This window comes from Ambystoma mexicanum, chromosome 3q, assembly GCF_040938575.1.
Source record: "Ambystoma mexicanum isolate Mex_15411 chromosome 3q, UKY_AmexF1_1, whole genome shotgun sequence".
NCBI lineage: Eukaryota > Metazoa > Chordata > Amphibia > Caudata > Ambystomatidae > Ambystoma > Ambystoma mexicanum.
This window is the reverse complement of record NC_090926.1, coordinates 1090955823-1090978538: the sequence shown is the minus strand read 5'-3', so window position 1 is coordinate 1090978538 and position 22716 is coordinate 1090955823. Positions and strand designations below refer to the sequence as shown.

The following is a 22716-nucleotide window of genomic DNA, read 5'->3' as shown; positions in this document are numbered from 1 at the left end:
GTCGAATAACCATTATTGGGCTGATATTGCTATTGATAATAAATCCAGTTAGGATATTCCACATTGAACATCCAGGTGATTATTATTAAAAATTTCTCCCAAGAGTTAAATGACAGTTATCAGTGAGAATCTAAAATTTGATCATTGTATCATACATTATAGACGAAACAAAGATTAACGGCAATGAAGAGGGCTATCAATTCCTGAAGAAGGGGACACCCCGAAACGCGTCGAGAAAATATTCATCATTACTTTCTGTGGATATACCATGTGAAAAGCCTATTGTATAGAAAGTGTGATGAGTACCTTGTATGCCCTTGTATTATAATATTGAATGTAACCTCAAAATGAACACATTTATGTTATTATGTTTACAAAGACTGGATGATGAATGAATTGAAATTCATATCTATAACAATTAATTTAAAATTCAATTAAAACCGATGGTCCCCATCATTCTGTTTTATTATAATAGTGTCATGAATTAGCTTCTCTCATTAATTTCTTCTTTTTTCTGAAAGAAACTGAATATTACCATTGTATAGAAATATTGACTGTTTCTACAGTATAAAGGGTGTGCAGGGGACGGGAGAGTTCCACAATCTTGTGGACAATCTGTTGGATTTACATAGGTTAAAACAACCCAGTGTCAAGGTTGTTATTCTCCCCGGCACCCCGTAAATTTTCAACAAATCCTGTAAAAAAACCTTAAACCTAGGTGTGCGCTAGGCAACACAAATATTGGATTCTTGCTCTCTGCCCCCCTAAAAATGCTTAGGGAGTGACACAACAGCCATAGCAGCACCCAATAGAAATACTAACAATCACCTCCGCCTCCCTAAGGGATGTCTTTTTCAAAGATCAATGCAATTACAGAAAAACACGCCACAACTTTGGCATTTAACGAAGAGGAAGCCACACGAATTTTAGGGCTTTTGAAGGAAATCGAAACAACCACACCAACAACGACTAGTCCAGAGAAACTTATTACACAATTGGAGAGGGTCATCAGAAGGGAGATATCGCAAAAACTACACGCTACTACATTAGCACAATACTACCGAGCACAAAGAATCCCAAGAGGACTAAGGGTATATTTAAGACCCACACTGTGCAAGGACAACCCAGATTTTGTGAAGAAATGGGAGCAGATCTTAAATAAATGCTCTTTGGATCTTATATTATTGACAATCGAGGAATTAGCAAAATCTGTCAGCAAACTCGACAGTGAAATCGAAGACCTGACAGAACAACTGTCGAAATTTAAAAACAAAGAGGAATTAACAACCATCATAGAGGAAGTGAACAGAACATTGGACAACTACAAAAAGGACATAGAACAACGCAAAGTCCGAAAATTCAGAAGAGATACGTTGGATTATCTTCAGGATATAGTATACTCCTGGCAAGAATACTACGCACAAAACAAAACCGCACCAGGTAGAAGACCACAAAACCACAAAACACCAATACCGGGACAAGAACCAAGTGGATCCAGTAGCGAAATACCTACAAGTGGGGACGAAGTTATCAATAGGGAGAACGCGGAAAGTGGACCGATTATACATACATCACAAGAAGCGACTACCTCTAACGCACAAACCACTCCCTCGGTTTTTTTAGACAAAAGACTACGCGAAGAGGCAATAAGAAATCTAAGATCGCGGAACAAACCAAACAACTAGTTGTTAATATTTCATCAAAACCACTATCCAAAGACCAAACGGACACATTGAACCTAGGTTTAACATTTATACCAACCCAGAATTCCAATTTGCTGGAAGAAAAAATCAATCTTCACAGACTGGCACGGAAAATGAGACTCAAAGTCTTTTTTGATTCACAAATGGGAATCAACACTACACAAGAGCCACATCAATACTTAGAAATGAAACCCAAGAGTCATTTCGACCCTCAAGTCAATAACATAACCATCAGAATGTTTGAAGAACAGATGATAAAAGATCTCAAAAGGGTTAATTTCACCAGAACAAGGAACTACAATACCAGGAGAAGGCAGAATGAAATCATCAAGAACCTTGCGGATGACAGAAGCCTGACCCTAAAACCGGCAGACAAAGGAGGGGCCATAGTTATTATGGACACTACATACTATGAGGAGAAGATTTTAGAGCTCCTAACAGATGAGAACACGTACATAAAAATTGAACAAGATCCGGTCAGAGAAATATCAAGCATTATTGAAACTACGCTTGAGGAAGCTGAGGACCAAGGATGGATTTCCAACAAGACTAAATTGTTTTTGATTAATGAACATCCTATTACTCCAATCTTCTATGGACTGCCAAAAATACATAAGAACTTGACAAAACCCCCCCTCAGACCGATTGTTGCGGGAACTGATAGTATCTTCAACCCACTAGCAGTTTATGTGGACAAGGCATTACAACCCATAGTCCAAACAACCACAACATATCTTAAAGATACCACAGATTTTCTCAATCACCTAGACACCTTAACAGATATTAACAGAAATGATCTACTGGTTTCGTTTGATGTACAGAGTCTATATACATGCATCCCACATCAAGACGGTTTGGAAGCACTCGAATGGTGTCTACTAAGAAATGAATGTGAAGCAAACAAAACCTTCCTAATGAAATTAAGCAAAATTATACTCATTAACAACTATTTCAGATACAGGACGCAGTACTATTTACAAGCATCAGGAACTTCAATGGGGTCAGCAATGGCCCCAGCCTATGCTAATCTATTCATGTACCATTTGGAGATGAAATGGATTTTGATACCAACAAAATTTAGCAAAAAAATCATCACCTGGAAAAGATACATTGACGATGTTTTCGTCATTTGGAGAGGACAACATCACGAACTAGAGGAATTCCTAAAATACATCAATTCAGGCCACGACAGAATCAAATTCACGATGGAAATTGGAACCCCTAAACTACATTTTTTGGACGTTGAACTAGAGATTGGGGAAGATGGGATAATCACCAATATTTATCACAAACCCACCGATGTTAACAACACGTTACACTTCAGGAGCCATCATCCGACGCATTTAAAGAATAATTTGCCCTACAGTCAATTCCTTAGACTAAAGAGAATTATCTCAACAACTGACACCCTGAGGAATGAAAACCTATTGATGACACAAAGATACAAGGAAAGAGGCTATCCAGAGTCTATCATCAAGAAAGCAGAAGAAAAAACACTCACATTGGAGAGGAAAGACCTCCGTATATCAAGAAATAGATCTAAGGAGATCCCATTTCTCTACGCTTTAAGATATTCAGCACAGAGTCATCACATAACAAGGATGATCAAGAAGAACTGGGGTATAATCAAATTGGATCCACAACTAAAGAGACTATTTCCTGAACCACCCATAATCGCCTACAAGAGGGGTCGGAACTTCAGGGATAGCCTAGTTAAAGCAGAAAGACCGAGAGTGGACAATCAAAGAACCCTCACCAAGAGGAAAATAGGTACGTTTGCCTGTCTCAGTTGTGGCAATTGTAACAACATAATGAAGGGAAGCTATGTAAGACACCCATCAAATGGCCAAAAAATCCCACTAAAGGATTTTGCCACTTGTGACACGAAATCAATCATTTATGGTTTAAGCTGCCCATGCGGCATTTACTATGTTGGACAGACACAAAGGAAAGCCAAGGAGCGCTGGAATGAACACAAAAGTAACATACGTACCAACAGTGTTAACTCACCTGTAGCAAGACATTTTTCCATAAAGAAACATAATATTTCTCAACTAAAGGTTGTGATTTTGGAAATTGTGAACAGAGCCCCAAGAGGTGGCAATCATGCCAGACGTATGAACCAGAGGGAAATCTTCTGGATAGAGAGACTAAACAGTCTAGCTCCCAATGGGATGAACGAAGATTACAGTTTAGCCTCATTTTTGTAACTAAATACTGTTTCCCCTGACCCAATCAGAAACCCAGTGTGGATACAATATCAATTGCTGTTAAATACATTTTTGAATTTGTTCAGTTCACTTAGGATGATTTTTTACTGACATAGGATGTATTAAGTTACAGACCATAGAATGTGAGCATGCTTCTCTTGAAATAGTAAACACACGGATGTCCAATATTCGATTAACTTTTGTCCGTGGTAAACAATAGATTTCCCAGAAGTTACATGAGACACTCCTCACATTTATCTTTCGACTCTTTTCACCTTTATTTCATTTGACTCAAACTCCCTGCACCAGTATAGATATACACCTATATACTATTGGTTAATTACACATTGTTTTCTAAAATATGTCCGTATGACGTCTGTTTTCCCGTCACACGCTGACGTTCTAAACATAGTGACGTCGTCACGCTTCGACGTGATGACGTCATAATGTAAATAGTGGCCATCTTTAGCGAAAACCGTGTAGAACGGTTCGAGCTACAGCACCGGCCATCTTCTCAGGAAGGAGGTAAGAGAATCCTTTGTAAACAGCTCCCCAATTGCATATCATGAGCCTAGAGGCCTTCACAGAATACTCTCCACAGAATGATCCCACCCCATTGTTTTCGTGTATCTAATATAGTATATATACGTGTTTTTACAGACACGAGTGGAGGAATCGCCCATTACTGCACTACCTCCGTACCTGAGGACTCTCTACATACCACAGCGACCCATTCCATGGATGTAGTAGCTTTTTACAGAAATACCGAAAGGTAATATTTTTTCTTAGATATTACATGACTAGATTTTCCTTCATGAATTAAGATCCCGTTTTTAATTGAGCTTTCCCTATTGTCTTTTTATCACATCTACAGGTTGAATAACCATTATTGGGCTGATATTGCTATTGATAATAAATCCAGTTAGGATATTCCACATTGAACATCCAGGTGATTATTATTAAAAATTTCTCCCAAGAGTTAAATGACAGTTATCAGTGAGAATCTAAAATTTGATCATTGTATCATACATTATAGACGAAACAAAGATTAACGGCAATGAAGAGGGCTATCAATTCCTGAAGAAGGGGACACCCCGAAACGCGTCGAGAAAATATTCATCATTACTTTCTGTGGATATACCATGTGAAAAGCCTATTGTATAGAAAGTGTGATGAGTACCTTGTATGCCCTTGTATTATAATATTGAATGTAACCTCAAAATGAACACATTTATGTTATTATGTTTACAAAGACTGGATGATGAATGAATTGAAATTCATATCTATAACAATTAATTTAAAATTCAATTAAAACCGATGGTCCCCATCATTCTGTTTTATTATAATAGTGTCATGAATTAGCTTCTCTCATTAATTTCTTCTTTTTTCTGAAAGAAACTGAATATTACCATTGTATAGAAATATTGACTGTTTCTACAGTATAAAGGGTGTGCAGGGGACGGGAGAGTTCCACAATCTTGTGGACAATCTGTTGGATTTACATAGGTTAAAACAACCCAGTGTCAAGGTTGTTATTCTCCCCGGCACCCCGTAAATTTTCAACAAATCCTGTAAAAAAACCTTAAACCTAGGTGTGCGCTAGGCAACACAAATATTGGATTCTTGCGCTGTGGATTTCAGCAGTTTAAGTTGCATTGGACTGAAAGACACTACAAATCTAAATGTTCAAATTGACTGAGTGACCTACTTTTGAGTGTCACATAGGTTGAAATTGTTTAAATGTCATAGTTTTAAACTTAGAATCAGCCTTCTAGCTGCATATGTAAAAAAAAATGTCTTGACTTAGACTGGGGAACAAAAAGTGACATTTTATCTGAAACCTGGCTTAAGGAACTTGATTTTGCTTGGCAGCTACCCCCACCAGGAGTGAAACTTGAGTCACCACTGTGTTCCCAGGCCAACCTTCCTTTTGCTGCCCACACTAAGGATATGCCATCTATCTGATAATTGAATTACCTGTGCTCTGTAGGAGAGTGAACAAAGCCCTCTTCACTCAGGCAAAGGTTTTTATTACGCAGTCGTAAAATGTAGCTTCCTCTTGGCAGGAGCTGGGAGGGGCACTGCCTGTGAGAGCAAGCTGGCTTGGCAGAACTGGAAAGACCAGTATTTCTACCTTGTGCTGAGAGGAAACCACACCCCTTTGTAGCCAGAATATTGTTTAGAAAAAGATGAATAACTCATAGTACGGACATGTGAAAATTTTATAAATGACACCATAATTCTTGTGATTTTTCTGCCCACATTTTAAGAGGTTTTTCGACCCGGTGGCGTGTTCAGGGGGGTTTTAGCGGAAAAGTGGATATTACTCTAAATGTATGCATGTTAAAAATCTGAAACTTCTTCAGTTAATGTCCATACTCCCTGCACACATATATGTAAAGTTGGGTCAATGTCAGAAATTGAAAAATCAGTTAAAAAGTGAAATATGTGCCATTTCTGAATGCAAGCTCTTAGAAACAGCAGATTTGGACAGAGACATGGCTAAATTCAGCCACACCATGTATATGTAATTTCAAACAACTGTGTAACTCTGAAATATGTCTTTTATTATCAAATATAGAATGTGTGCAATCTGACAGAGGAGTGTCCTATCTGCAAGCCATAAAATGACATCCCTCTGACTCACAGTTCATTCCCCAATCAAATAAAAAATGGAAGTTTGACCAATTAGAAGCTGAGAGAGAGGTAGGGTCAGTGATGCTAGAACACACCCACATTCTAAACACATAAAAGCAGACAGATAGGGACCTTCCAATTCCATCTGCAGCGGGACGCTCTGCCGGACCATACAACATCCAGAGATCCAGACTTCAAATTCATAAACCTCCAGAGAGCCAAACTAGAGACTTCAATCTATCCAGAACTAGAGACCAGACCAGAGGGAGAAAGCAGTGCTGTACCCAGAGAGAAAGCAGTGCTGTACCCAGAGAGAGACCCGAGCCCAGTCCAAAACCCTGACCAGATCCATGGCGAGGCCCATTTCACTCAAGAGTATAGTGTGAGTACCTAGAAAACTGTGCAGAACCAATCTCTTAGTTAAAATAATATAATTCAATCTATTTAATCTAAGTAGAACTGCCTCCTAACTGTCACCTGTCATTTGTAAAGCTGTCACTTGTCATTTCTAGTCGCAAGCTGCACTTGTCTTTTGGAACTTTAGAATTTCAAATCTGAAAAACGACCTCTATTCAATCGCTCATATCTCCGCAACCGTTTGTGCTAGAGACTTGCAGTAACTTTTATTTGGAAGCTGAGATCCTAGGCTTTCCTAGGACCCCAAAACGATAGAGATAGTCCTTGTGGTTCCTCTGTAATAGCGCTCGGCGCATCCGCGAATTTTGCCGCGATTTGCAAATTTCTCCACATGTAAAATCAGCTGCTGCTTGCCTTCCATTTGCCAGAAATTCGTTTAACCTGCTAACTATCCCTGCATCATTGCTAGTGTGAGCCTGGACTAATATTAACTAGATACCACTCACCCTGAACCTCTGAAAAGGGAATTAAAAGCATTTTAGCATATTTTTTAATTCATTGCCAGCACATATCAAAGCAATTTGGGCCTGTGTTTTCAAACTTCTGTAGTCTAAGCTTGCTGGGGTGAACTGAATCACATTTGATTGCATTTCTGAGAACTGTGTGTTTTCCTTCCATTTCCTTGCCTTGCATCAAGGGGGGGAGGGAATTGCCAGAGAAAAGTGATTACATTGTTTTGTTGAAATCATATTGAGTATTTCTGTACTGCATTTCATTCATTCAACCTTGCATCCATTTGAACTCTATAAAGCATTTTGTACCACCTTCTTCTTTTGTTCCTATTTACCAGTGTGCTACCTTATCCATTTCATGTCAACTCATTAGTGATTATAAGAAGTGTGCTAGTGCCAGATTCTCCGTTGTTGATCTTTATCATATCAGATTAAGTGTGCTATTCAATTATTAATTTATTATAAAGCGTGATATATATATATTGTTTAAATTATCAAATAAACCTTTTAAACTTGCAAAACAGAACTACTTCTTGGCTCAGTGGGGTCAGGGGGATTCCAAGAGAGGGGTGTTATATAGGGGTAGTCATCCAGAACGCATGAACTGGACCTAAAGATATATCAATAAGGGTTTTCATTCAGTATTCTAGACTAGGCGTTAACTTAGCTGTAGTGCTGAATTGAATCCCCTTACAAATTGGGGGCTCGAGCCGGACGTTTGGGTTAGATTTACCACTTGTGCAGCTTAATACAGTGTGCTAACTGACGGGATACATACATCCGGTCGGATCACCACGCTGCATTACGCTGTGAAGCATTCCTCAAAAGGGACACTCCAAGAAAACTTCTGTTCTGCAAAAATAAAATACAAACTTCTGTAAGTCAGGACAGAGACCAATCTCTAGAATGACGACCTTAGTAGACATGAAAATAGCCAGAGAGCACTTCTTACATAAGTTATTTGTGAGAGGTGAGTGGACTCACCAGGACCAAACAGTCTGGTTGCAGGCCATCACGCAACAGGTCACTGAAACAGGGTCAGATATATATAGAGATCAGGGTCCATTACATGTGGCCCTGAGTGAACTATACATGGCCCCTAAGGCCAAAGATGAACACGACAAGATTGTTAGGATAGCAGCATACCTGTACCTATATATGGGAGACATGCAGGATAGATGTGCTGAAAGCCAAAATCTGGCAAATAGGCAACAGATGGCATTACAGAAGGCCCAATCTGATCTGGACTCTTCTGAGCAGAGGCTGCAGAGGAGCCAGGAGGCAGAAAATGATAGTAGGCAATATATCATTAAAATAAAAGAGGATATGGGCATCCTACAACAGGAAAAGACAGACCAGGATACCCGATTTCTGGCCCTGCAGAAGGAGCACCAAGACAGTTTGGACTCCTTACTGCAGAACCAGAAAAAGCTGGAGCAACAGATCAATTTCAACAGGGCATGCACAGAGCAGGTAGCCACCCTGCAAATCCAACTAGACAGAGAGAAAGAGGAGAGCAATAAACTGATTCTGAAAGACCTGGATACCCAGGCAGAGTTTGATGAGGAGCGCCAAAAAGCTGGTGCCCTTCAACGGCAAAGGGACGACCTGGCGGCACAAATGCAGGCTCTTAGTCAGGAAAGAGACGCCATAGGCCAGGAAGTCTGCCACTTAAAAAAGGAAATTGAAGAAAATCACCTGGCCCTCCAGGGGCTGGGTGATCTCCAAAAAGAAAACCAGAACTTGGTAGAGCACACCAGAAGGGTGGAAGATGCTCTAGCAAGAAAGGAGCAGGCCAATAGGGACATTGCCCAGGAGGTAAACCTCCTGCAGCAAAGACTGGCCCAGTTCTCCAGGACTAACCAGGAAGCACAGAGGGAGAATGAGGCCCTCTGTCAACACAATGATAGGCTCCAGCAACAGGTAGCGATGCAGGAGAAACTGATAGAGTCGAGTAAGGCCTTAACAGAGGAACTGAAGGCACAAATGCAGGCTCTTGCATTGCAACAGGGAGCAGGGGCGGATAGAGATGAGGTTCGCTGGGAAATGGAAACTCCGGAGCATAACCTCAGGAGCCCTAGTACCAGAGGCCCTCATACCTCTCAGTCCCTGGACTCTGCCACCCCCATGTCCCCTGGTGCACATGAGCACAGGGCCACAGGGATGGCAGATTACTATCCAGCTAAAAGTATGGGGCTCATAGGCCAGTACCACTCAGGAATGGAGGGGTGGGCATCCGGGTATGGGCACCCAAGTACAGTACAGTTCAGTGGGGAACCCCAGGAGAGTAGGCCCATTAAGGGCATCCTGAAAACCTCTGCCCAGTTAGGTCAGTGGAGGGGGTACCCATCAAATCCTGGCAGCAAGGAGGAATCTGAAGACTCCTCTGAACTGCGCAGGACACAGGAGACCAGGTCCCCACATTCTGCCAGCCATTCCCAGGCTCGCAGAATCTGGGAAAACCTGGAAGATCAGACGGGAACCTCTGGGAGCAGTGCCTCTGAGTCCGAGGATGAATGGACAAGGGTTACCCGAACCAAAAAGGCCAATAAGGCAAAAAGGGCCTTGCTTAAGGACCCCTTAAAGCAGATTAAGGCGATCAGGAGCGTCATTACGCCTTACCATAAGAACGCTAAGTATTCTGTTTGGGAGCACTTAGAGTTGTTTGAACAAATGATGGAGACTTTTCATTTGAAGGACAGCCAAAGCTGTATTCAATATGTAAAGTGGACCTTCTCCCCGGAATACTCCAGTTTCTTTGCGGGGCTGGAGGACCAAAATCATTTAAGATGGTCCACCTATAAGGCGGCCATCCTGAAACATTTCTCTGTTCACAGAAATCCTCAAGAGGCTCGCAAGGCAGCCTACAATTTGCAATGTGGGGAGGATCAGGCCCCACAAGAATGTGTGCAGGAGTTAAAGCGTGCTTTTGCACAGACCACAAGAAGGGTGCGCACAGACAGTCGAGAATTTGTTAATACATTTTTTCATGCCTTGCCCAAATACATCATGACCCAGCTCGTGAGGGATTTTCACGAGAAAAGATCCTTAGACTGGGTCATTGAACAGGCTACCCGGATCTATGAGGTGCAGAAACCGGTAGATAGCAAAAGTAATGCCCAGAAAAACCCCAAAGCCAACAGCACCCCTGCTGCTGCCAAGGTGGCAGAGGTAAAGGTTACCCCCGTTTTGGATTTGGAGATGGGGGGGCCTAAAAACCTGCCTGCACCTAATAATGCTAGGCCCAGAAGGTCCTCGGGCCAGTCACAGACAGGGAGCCAAGGAGGCAGCCCCACAAATGGGGTCCCTCGCTCTCCTGATTATGTAAGTCCCCGTTACAAGGGAAATCGACCCATCCTGGGTTATGTGTGGACTCCTCCAGCCCAAGGGGGGGGATCCAGACAAGCACCTAACCCAGGGAACTTCCCTCCAAACTTCCCACAGGAGGGCAGAAATTTACCAAACCCTGGGCAGAACTTTTTCCCCAGATATCCACCCGACTTTCAGCCCCAAAACCATCCATCCTTCTTTCCCCAATTCCCTGAGCCCAGACCACTGAATCCGGGAGAGGGGAGGCCAAGGGTGGAGGGGTACCCAAATCTTCCCAACCCGGGGTATTACCAGAGAAGGGACAGCTACCCTTCCCGGGATCAGCCCAGGGGAGAAAACAGGGCCCCGTATCAGCCTGAGCGGGTTTCCCAGTTAGAGCGCCAGGTTCAAAACATGGCGCGGGATATGGGTCACATACTGAGGGCTCAGCAGAACCCTCAGATCAGCATGCCGGCGCAGAACGCACCCAACTCTGGACCTGGTGCTCCAGAACAATGACGGGGGCAGCACCCCGATAACTCACCGGTTCCCAGGGAGGAGGCACAAGGGGAAGGGGGGTGTAAAGCCTTGGAGGAAGCTTCCTTCCTCACTTGTAAACAGCCCCTAGAAACCCAGGAACCGGAAACAAAATCTCTTGCCCCTGAAAGTCTGCCTCCTAAGGAGCAGAGGGGGGGTAGGAGAAACAAAAGACACAAACAGACTCAGTTTGAGGAGGAGGTACAGATCTTCCAATTTGAGGGAGAGGGATCCTCAGAGGATCCTGAGAAAAGGATCTTCTCCTTCAGAGAGGGGGGAACTCCTCCCAAAGAAAAATGGGTCCCTAGGGATGCAAATCCAGACTGGGGAGATGTGGAGACTGAGCTACCGCCGCCCACCATCTCATCCCAGAACCAACATCAAGAAAATCCCCTGGTTCAAAACCCATCCTGGGGACTGCCTCCAAAAAGGGGGGGGGCGGCCCAGAACCGGAACCAGGGGAACCCACAATGGCTCTGATCTCCAGTTGCCAACTTTTTCTTTCAGATTCCCAAGGCTCTCCACAGAATTCTGCCCAAAATTCTTCTCTCGCGATGTCCAAAACCAGAAAGTTAGCCCACCAGTTGTCCAAAAATGTGCATTATCTGTGCCCCCTTGAGGAGAAGGAGGGAAGATATTATGCCCCGGTACAAGTACAGGGGCAGGGTACAATCTCGGCACTGGTGGACACTGGATCTCAAGCTACCCTTATGTCCAGAAGGGCCTTTGACGAACTGAATGCAGGAAGGGGAGAGAATTACCAAATTCCTCTCACCTCTCTTCCGGGACAACTACAGAACTTTGACGGGAAGGAAATTCCCGTTGAGGGGACTGCAGACTTGGACATTAAAATTGGGCGACATAAGTTGAAACACCCGGTCATAGTTGTGACCCCAGAGGGCACCCCTTGTTTACTAGGGAATGACCTCCTGAGAAGGTTGTCACCCCTAATAGATTGCGTAAACAGGGTCCTCTGGACCCAGACTAGCCGACCAATAAAATTAAAACAGAGTGTCAACCATGTTAGTTTAAACGGCACCTGCCACATGGTTGAACAAAAATCTGACCAAGTAGAATTTCACTTCCAGAATAGCCAAATTCCAGACGTGACAGTAATAGCAGTAGGACAACAGACTGGTGATGGGGGGTCCTCTCTATTTCTGAAAATCAACCTTCCTTCCAGTCTAAAGTGGTACTCCACGCTGGAAGGAAACACTCTGAGATTCTATACTAATCCACAATCAGAAACTCCCACTCCTATAGTCCAGAAAGATGTGAAATCAGCTCAGAGCCTGGCTGATGTTCAGCAAATTGGAGAGCAGTTGTTCATCCCTGTTCAGTTAAATGATGGGAAGGACTCTGTTCTCGCTCGAGTGTGTGTGAACAACGGTAAGAGCTTCATCAGCGAAGCCATGTTCCGCCAACTCCCAAAAGATCCAGCCATTCCCGCCGTCAAACTGATAGACAAATGGGAAACGGACCTGGAAGCACCTAATTCCAAACATCTCCTGCCAAGCAGGTGTATGCTCAAAATCTCCATTGGCAACAAGAGCATAGTCCATAATTGTTGGGTCGTGCGAGACGTCACTGCCGCCTTTTACTTAGGCAGTGACATTCTCAATCGCTTTGCCATTAGTTTGGACCTAATAAACTTCAAAGCTTGGTCCCGATTAGCGGATAATCCCATGGGCTTTGATGATCCAGAAAAAGCATTTAGGTCAGCTCAATTGCTACCTTATGCAGTTGAAATTCAGGTTAAAGAGGAAGTCACCATCCCAGAAAGGACCCGACAATTCTCCCTGGAAGTGAAAGTTAAAAGGGGACAAGAGTTGAAAAACCCTGATGCTTACATACATCTAAATGCTTCTCTCCAACAGCAAGGGTTGGGGGTAAACCCAACTCCATTAGTCAACATAGAACATGACACCATTCTAATAGAGGTGGATAACAGCGACTTAAAGAGTATTACTCTAGCCGCAGGCACCATTATTGGAATGGCGGTTGATGACCGACATTTTTCCATAGATTTAGGTAATGAGCTGTTAGGACCAATCCCCAAGGACTGCTTTGACAGTGACAGTGATGACAATACAACACCAGACAGGATTTTTACCCGGCATGGGGGGAACTTCCTGGTGTACACTTCCTGCCCTTATGGTAAGGAAGATGTGACTTGTGAATTCAGGAGGGATGAGGTGATTTACCAGGTTCATGAAGGCTGCCTTGCCCACCTGAAGCCTCCGGTCCAAATCAGCACTCTGACCAGGGACTTCTCCACCCAGCTGGAGGAGGCCGCTGAAATAGCCAAACCAGAAATCTTTCCAGGCTTCAGGCAGATGGTGGAAGAGAGAGTCAACCTAGCTGATGCCTGTGTGACTCTGGAACAAAAGCAAAAGTTGAAACAAGTTTTCTTGGATTTCCAAGATCTCTTTGCGGTAGACTCATATGACTGTGGTCGCACTGACATCCATACAACAACAATCCCCACGGACCCTGGCATGACTCCTGTGTTTGTGAAGCAATATCGATTGCCTCTCGCATCAATGGAGTCCCTTACTGAAATAATTAAGAACCTTGAGTCCCGGGGAATAATCCGTCCTGTCCACAGCACCTTCAATAATCCGGTGCTGGGAATATTGAAGCCAAACGGCCAGTGGAGACTCTGCGCCGACCTCAGGGAGCTCAACAAACGGGTCCATACTTCCCGATGGCCTCTGCCCTACATTGACCAAGGGCTGGCCCAGATTCAGGGGTCACAGGTATTCACTGCAATAGACCTGACCAATGGATACTGGACTGTGCCTGTCAGTAGGGAGGACCAATACAAGCTGGCTTTTACCTTTGGGGGCCAGCAGTACACATGGACCCGGACTCCCTTCGGATACCTCAACTCCGGCAATGAATTCAACATTTTCCTACATAAGGCCATGCCCAACCTGGGTGCGAGGGGTAACCTGGCTTATGTAGATGATGTCCTCATCAAAAGTTCATCTGTGGAGGAACACATAGCGGAGATCCGTTATGTTCTGACACAGTTGAGGGCCGCCGGAGCAAAACTTTCCTTTCAGAAAGCACAGTGGTGTAGAACCCGTGTTAATTTCTTGGGGCATGAGATTACTCCTCAGGGTCTCTGTCCCCAGGAAAAGAAAGTGGAAGCACTTCAGAAACTGAAAGACCCCACAACTCTGCGAGAACTAAGGAGCCTCCTTGGACTGACTAATTACAGCAGGAAGTTCATTGAGGGCTACGCAGAGATCACCAGACCCCTGATTCATCTCCTGAAGGGGGGGGTCAAGTGGGAATGGGGTCCAGAACAATCCGAGGCAGTAAAACAACTCAAAAGAAGCCTCTCACAAGCGCCCTGTCTAGCTTACCCTGTCAGAAACAAGGAGTTCTTCCTGGAGACGGGGTTCTCTAATACGTGCTTGACGGCAGTATTATATCAAAAGCATGACAAGGTCAATAAAGTAATCTCCTATGCGAGCAAAACTTTATCCTCTGTGGAGGAAAAATTCAACGATTGTGAGAAGGCACTCCTGGCAACGGTGTGGGCATTGAAGAATTACCGCCCGTTTATCCAGGGGGAACACATCCTAGTGGAGACTCCACACCAGCCTCTGCAATATCTCCAAAGTGACAGAATCCGGGCCGGAAATGTGAGTAATTCCCGAATTACTTCCTGGATTCTGTCAATGCAAGGCTTTCCTGTGGAGGTCAGATATGGCCAAAACAAGAAGAGTCCCCTCGCGCAAGGTCTGGCTGAATTGCATGATTGTGCCAGAGAAAACTGTCTCGAGGACGAAAGTCTAAAAATAAAGGACAACACGGAGGCATACCTTAATTCCCCACACAAAGTCTTTGAAGAGGACAAGTGTGAGGGAATGCCCACTGTCTATGTGGATGGATGCTCTTACCATGTTGACAACAACGGGGAGAAAGAACTGGTGGCCGGCGTAGGGAATGCATGGGTGAATGAGTCCCCAGAACCCTCCGCTGGATACAAAATTGGTCCCCGAAGTAGTCAGGTGGCAGAATTGATGGCTGTGCATCAGGCCATCCTCACTGCTGTCCAGCATCAACTCCACGAACTGGTCATAATCACAGATTCGGATTATGTACGGAACGGGTTCGTGGAGCACCTGGTTAATTGGAAAACCAGAGGCATGTTATGTGCTAACAACAAACCCTTGAAACATGGGAAGTTGATCCAAAACATTGATGATCTGGTCACCTCGAATGAGATGACCATATATTGGAAAAAGATCAAGGGTCATTCCAAAGTAGAGGGACCAGACAAAACTGGAAATGACTTAGCTGATCAGCTGGCCAAAACCGGGGCCATCCAAGGGGATCTAATTGAGATTGAGTCCCTGTTGGGGGAAATCCAGGTCACTGCTATCACTAGGTCCCAGACAAATGCTCACAACGACCTTTCAATTGCACAATGGAGTAAGGAGACCCCTGATGCTGATTTGATTACCGCTCAGAAGGGGGATCCAATAATTGGTAAATTTTACCAGCACCTTGAGGACCCTGAGAACTTTCCCCTGACGGATACCGATTACATTGGGAAAGAGGACCTAAGAGTGTTGATGAAATGTCCAAAAATGTTCCGGATCCAAGACGGTTTGTTGGTAAGGAAATCCAAAGCTGGCCACGACCAGTGGGTGGTTCCTACCTCATTCCGAAGCCTGATGTTAAGTCACGCCCATGATGCGGCCACCGCCGGTCATAGGGGGTTTCACACAACATTGGAAATCTTAAGAGAGGTTGCATACTGGCCACACATGGGCCAGGACCTCAACCAATATTTGAAGGGTTGTCTTGTGTGTGCACAATTTCAGCCGACATCCCTCACACACCGGGCGCCTTTACAAAAGCGGGGGATGACACTGCCATGGTCAGATTTACAAATCGACTTTGTAGGCCCTGTGATTCGCTCGGCTAGGGGGAATAAGTACATGTTGACTGTGACATGCTTGTTTACCAAGTGGGTGGAATGTCTCCCAGCCCCAAACTGCAAGGCAGAAACTGCAGCTGCCTTGATGATTAACCACATCTTTTCCCGTTTTGGTCTACCTCAAAGGATTGAGTCAGACAGAGGTAGCCACTTCACCAGTGAAGTAATGACAAAGATGTGGGAGATACTGGGGGTCAAGAGAAAGCTGCATATTGCTTATAGACCAGCTTCTTCTGGGGCAGTAGAGAGATATAACCGGACAATTGTGAGCATATTAAAGAAGTTTGTGGCAGATTCGGGGCCAAGTTGGGATATCCGATTACCTCTGGTCCTAATGGCCATCAGATCTACCCCTTCATCTGCAACCAAAATGGCACCATTTGAGTTGATGACTGGGCGCAAGATGGTGCTTCCTCAGCATTTGCTCTACAGGACCCAAGAGCAGACACTGATAAATGCCTCCACTACTCATGAGTATGTAGAGAATTTAAGGAAACACCTCCAACATGCTTTTGCTTATGCTCAGCGGAATCTAGAAAGATCGGCTGATAGCATGAAGACCCATTATGACCTGAAAACTTCCAGGAAGGAATATCAGGTGGGAGACCGGGTCTATCTATACAACTTCCAGAGGAACCAGGCCAAGCAGCGCAAATTTTTGCCTACATGGAAGGGACCCTTTGAGATTGTCGATAAGATCTCCCCTGTGGCCTACAAAATCCACATCCCCAAAGGTCCTTTGGCAGAGGGGGAAGACAAGTGGGCACACATAAACCAGTTGAAATGTTGCCATCCCAGGCACACTCTGCAACAACTGGAGGAATCCTCTGGAATCCTAGCGGGTACTGTCTCAGACTAATTCAGTTCCAACCATAAAACATACCACATCTAGCCTCTAAAATATTGTGATTTGCATGAAACTGTCTCTTAGTTATACTGTTTTTTTTTCAAAATAAGAATGTAATGTTTCGTGATGATGAAATGCATATGCTGCCCCACTATCTCAACGGTGGTGGAAAAACATCTATGAATAGGTATTGCCGCTCTTCCTTTGTCGTCCTAGGAGAAAGAAGACCTTGAGACTGGCCAAGGAGGACGATCCGGAGACCGGGAACGAAGATCCAATGGGCCCAGTGGACCGCCCAATACTCCCATCAGGACTGGCGAGGAGAACCGATCGATCAGTACCGGATGGAGAAGAAGATGATGAACTGTGCCATCTATTGGAAGAAGATGAGGAAACATCCCAGGTCTTGCGAGTCCCATTCGTGAAATAGAATGGCCATCGCAAGAGGGGGGCTTGTGGGATGTATTTACCCATGCATCCGAGCCATACCTCAAAACTGTGCAGTACTGACATGGAAAACTCATGATGGCCAGAGCTTCCCAGAAAATGCACAGGGAAATGCATGAAGAATAGGCTGCCACTCATTTTTGCCGATGTTATGGGCACAGAAGGACACTGCCTAAAACCACCATTGGACTACCCACACAGTAGTCTGAAACCATTGGGAATGGCAATGCTGATTGCCAAATGCAACCTAGAATTGTTGGGAATTCATTTTCTTAAATCCCAAAAATGGGTGCAGTACCAGTACTCACCACTATCCAAAAGCCGGCAGTTTAAAACCACCCTGTGTTTCTCTGAAGGCAAGCCAAAGTGCCTATTTCAAACATTGCAATATGTGCAAAATATTCACTGAACACCAGCAGACATTTGGTAGAATGGAGTTTTGTGTGCCTACAAAATCTGGGAAATGAAGAACCCAGAAAAATGCTTATAACAAAACTGGCTGCGCTGTGGATTTCAGCAGTTTAAGTTGCATTGGACTGAAAGACACTACAAATCTAAATGTTCAAATTGACTGAGTGACCTACTTTTGAGTGTCACATAGGTTGAAATTGTTTAAATGTCATAGTTTTAAACTTAGAATCAGCCTTCTAGCTGCATATGTAAAAAAATGTCTTGACTTAGACTGGGGAACAAAAAGTGACATTTTATCTGAAACCTGGCTTAAGGAACTTGATTTTGCTTGGCAGCTACCCCCACCAGGAGTGAAACTTGAGTCACCACTGTGTTCCCAGGCCAACCTTCCTTTTGCTGCCCACACTAAGGATATGCCATCTATCTGATAATTGAATTACCTGTGCTCTGTAGGAGAGTGAACAAAGCCCTCTTCACTCAGGCAAAGGTTTTTATTACGCAGTCGTAAAATGTAGCTTCCTCTTGGCAGGAGCTGGGAGGGGCACTGCCTGTGAGAGCAAGCTGGCTTGGCAGAACTGGAAAGACCAGTATTTCTACCTTGTGCTGAGAGGAAACCACACCCCTTTGTAGCCAGAATATTGTTTAGAAAAAGATGAATAACTCATAGTACGGACATGTGAAAATTTTATAAATGACACCATAATTCTTGTGATTTTTCTGCCCACATTTTAAGAGGTTTTTCGACCCGGTGGCGTGTTCAGGGGGGTTTTAGCGGAAAAGTGGATATTACTCTAAATGTATGCATGTTAAAAATCTGAAACTTCTTCAGTTAATGTCCATACTCCCTGCACACATATATGTAAAGTTGGGTCAATGTCAGAAATTGAAAAATCAGTTAAAAAGTGAAATATGTGCCATTTCTGAATGCAAGCTCTTAGAAACAGCAGATTTGGACAGAGACATGGCTAAATTCAGCCACACCATGTATATGTAATTTCAAACAACTGTGTAACTCTGAAATATGTCTTTTATTATCAAATATAGAATGTGTGCAATCTGACAGAGGAGTGTCCTATCTGCAAGCCATAAAATGACATCCCTCTGACTCACAGTTCATTCCCCAATCAAATAAAAAATGGAAGTTTGACCAATTAGAAGCTGAGAGAGAGGTAGGGTCAGTGATGCTAGAACACACCCACATTCTAAACACATAAAAGCAGACAGACAGGACAGATAGGGACCTTCCAATTCCATCTGCAGCGGGACGCTCTGCCGGACCATACAACATCCAGAGATCCAGACTTCAAATTCATAAACCTCCAGAGAGCCAAACTAGAGACTTCAATCTATCCAGAACTAGAGACCAGACCAGAGGGAGAAAGCAGTGAGAAAGCAGTGCTGTACCCAGAGAGAGACCCGAGCCCAGTCCAAAACCCTGACCAGATCCATGGCGAGGCCCATTTCACTCAAGAGTATAGTGTGAGTACCTAGAAAACTGTGCAGAACCAATCTCTTAGTTAAAATAATATAATTCAATCTATTTAATCTAAGTAGAACTACCTCCTAACTGTCACCTGTCATTTGTAAAGCTGTCACTTGTCATTTCTAGTCGCAAGCTGCACTTGTCTTTTGGAACTTTAGAATTTCAAATCTGAAAAACGACCTCTATTCAATCGCTCATATCTCCGCAACCGTTTGTGCTAGAGACTTGCAGTAACTTTTATTTGGAAGCTGAGATCCTAGGCTTTCCTAGGACCGCAAAACGATAGAGATAGTCCTTGTGGTTCCTCTGTAATAGCGCTCGGCGCATCCGTGAATTTTGCCGCGATTTGCAAATTTCTCCACATGTAAAATCAGCTGCTGCTTGCCTTCCATTTGCCAGAAATTCGTTTAACCTGCTAACTATCCCTGCATCATTGCTAGTGTGAGCCTGGACTAATATTAACTAGATACCACTCACCCTGAACCTCTGAAAAGGGAATTAAAAGCATTTTAGCATATTTTTTAATTCATTGCCAGCACATATCAAAGCAATTTGGGCCTGTGTTTTCAAACTTCTGTAGTCTAAGCTTGCTGGGGTGAACTGAATCACATTTGATTGCATTTCTGAGAACTGTGTGTTTTCCTTCCATTTCCTTGCCTTGCATCAAGGGGGGGAGGGAATTGCCAGAGAAAAGTGATTACATTGTTTTGTTGAAATCATATTGAGTATTTCTATACTGCATTTCATTCATTCAACCTTGCATCCATTTGAACTCTATAAAGCATTTTGTACCACCTTCTTCTTTTGTTCCTATTTACCAGTGTGCTACCTTATCCATTTCATGTCAACTCATTAGTGATTATAAGAAGTGTGCTAGTGCCAGATTCTCCGTTGTTGATCTTTATCATATCAGATTAAGTGTGCTATTCAATTATTAATTTATTATAAAGCGTGATATATATATATTGTTTAAATTATCAAATAAACCTTTTAAACTTGCAAAACAGAACTACTTCTTGGCTCAGTGGGGTCAGGGGGATTCCAAGAGAGGGGTGTTATATAGGGGTAGTCATCCAGAACGCATGAACTGGACCTAAAGATATATCAATAAGGGTTTTCATTCAGTATTCTAGACTAGGCGTTAACTTAGCTGTAGTGCTGAATTGAATCCCCTTACAAATGCTTCGAGGAGTTCTTAGCAGAGTGCGGGATAATACATCGGAAGATATCACCTGTCTCACTGCGTGTCAACGGTGAAGCAGAACGCTTTATGTGCTCTCTAAACAAAGTCTTCTGCCATGCTCAAGGACAAGGAAACTGCCTGAAAAGAATGCTGTATCAATTTTTTAAGGAGTACAGAGCCACGCTGCACAGTGCAACGGGAGTCTCACCAGCTGGGAGACTGTTTCAAAGGTGCCCTCGAGGTCTCATTCCTGTAGTAGAAGGACGAGTCACTGGTGAAATCGACGATGAGAGTCTTCGAGGACAGGAGAATACGCAACGAGAAGGAGAATGTGAGAAAACTTTTAAAGCCACCTGACCTGATGGTGTGGACATGGTGTTGGTAAAGAACAGACATCCTGAAGGAAAGCTCTCCCTCACATATGAACCATGCCCCATGGGTGTTGTCCAAGTGAAAGTGTCTATGGTCACAGCGTAGGACGCCAGAAGAACGGTTACACGAAATTCCAGTTTACTCAGAAAGGTGGGGGAGAGTGGCATGTCATCTGGCGACTCCCCAATCCTGGTAAGTGAATGGGCAATGTGAGAGGGCGGAGGTGGCAGGTACCCCAGTCGAGAAAGTAGAAGGCGTCCGACCCGTTTTAAGGATTATGTGATGTCTGAGTAGCGGGACTGAACTGCCATTGCACTAAGCCGGACACTCAGGGGAATTTACTGTTCACCTAATGTTACAGCCACGTTGGGCCATACCATGCTTATTGCCTATGTTGGGCCAGCTATTGCAAGTTCTGTTTGTAACCGATACGTAGTATGTTCATTTTGTTCACTATAAAAAGTGAGGAACGTAATGGGCCTCATTACGACCCAGGCGGTAAGTTACCGCCTGGGCCGTGACTTTACCACCATGGCGTAAACTACGTTTACGCCATGGTGGTTGGCGGACTTACCGCCCCATTCCGAGGTTGGCGGGGGCGGTAAGTCCCCAATCCCCATTTACCCTTCCCCATTCCCATTTTTGCCCCATAGGGCATAATGGGAGTGGGGAAGGCGTTAATTACGCCACCGTAAATTACGGTGGCGTAATTAACTCCATGGTCCCTTAGCGCCATGGATTTTAACACCTGCTAAAAGCAGGTGTTAAAAGCGCCATGGCGCTAAGGGACCTCGTACTCAGGCGGTAAGGGTTGGCGCTGTTAACGCTGCCGTAAACCCCTTACCGCCTGGGTCGTAATGAGGCCCAATGTGTTCACATGATGGTGCGACGGCTACATTGAGCCGGGGGCGTTTCCGCGCCTGGAGATCAGAGCGCACCCGGAGCCCAACGACAACAGACCTGGGTGCACGTAGTCATTCACGGCGGGGGAGGGCCCGCAACCAGGGTTCCATGAGGGCACCCATAGCAACCCTTAACAACCATTAGGGGTCATTTTCTTTACATTTGTAATTGCACCAGTGGGAACTGCCAACGAGTGCACTTATGTGTACTGCACTGCCCACTGAAATTCCAAATAATGTCTGTGCATGGTACTGTAGTAACACGTGAATCCGGGTGTATTCAATTTTACGTGCCTCTTTAACACGGAGCATGGGAAAGGATTCGTAAATGCCTTCTGCCATGTATGTCTGGCTGGAGGCATTTTCGGTAAGTTTTTATCAGTGCTGAAAGCTGGGGGATTTCAAAGAGATCCACTGCTTGCCCACGAGCAACAAAATGGGGAGGCTGGAAGAAAACTATTCGTATTTGGCAGGTGGAGCTGATTGGCAGGAAGAATCGTAGGTTGTACTCCCTGCTTCTGCTCCTCCTGTCCATACTGTCCCTGCTTCTGCTCCTCATGTCCATACTGTAAAATCTTCCAGGTGCATGAAAGATGTGTAAAACCATGCGGAAAAGTGCTAATCCTGCTCTACGGGGATTGGAAAAGGGCCCGGACAGTGCCCCCGGACATTTCTAAATATAAACGTTGCAAAGTGAGACTCCAGGAGGCTGCAGGTACGTTTACACAGGTACCTTTATTTAAGATGGCACGAGTAGATGACTCAGTTATGGGAAAGAGACCCAGAGGGTACACACTGGCACCCACCACCAAGGCTAACACTCATCAACTGCCTGAGCTGGAAACC

General features: G+C 44.3%; 2 protein-coding genes across 6 annotated transcripts in view; both read left to right on the top strand.

Moving 5' to 3' along the window:
- The window catches only part of LOC138447634 (E3 ubiquitin-protein ligase TRIM39-like), a 218124-nt gene that overhangs the window by 36383 nt on the left and 159025 nt on the right, over positions 1–22716 (top strand). The gene's annotated exons all lie outside the window — the stretch shown is intronic.
- On the top strand, positions 4–5259 carry LOC138447633 (uncharacterized). Of its 4 annotated transcripts, XR_011259917.1 has the most exons (3): positions 10–4685; positions 4788–4862; positions 4950–5259. XR_011259917.1 is itself a non-coding variant. In XM_069603836.1 (2 exons), the coding sequence occupies exon 2, from the start codon at positions 1817–1819 to the stop codon at positions 3911–3913; it is 2097 nt and encodes a 698-aa protein (XP_069459937.1). In that variant the 5' UTR covers positions 4–75; positions 163–1816; the 3' UTR covers positions 3914–5259. The 4 variants fall into 4 exon arrangements, 1 of the variants encoding a protein (XP_069459937.1); XM_069603836.1 differs by having other exon boundaries at positions 4–75; positions 163–5259; XR_011259916.1 differs by having other exon boundaries at positions 4788–5259.

Coding starts and splice junctions, on each gene's coding strand:
- LOC138447633 (XM_069603836.1), top strand. CDS start 1,817: ATGAGACTCAAAGTCTTTTTTGATTCACAAATGGGAATCAACACTACA.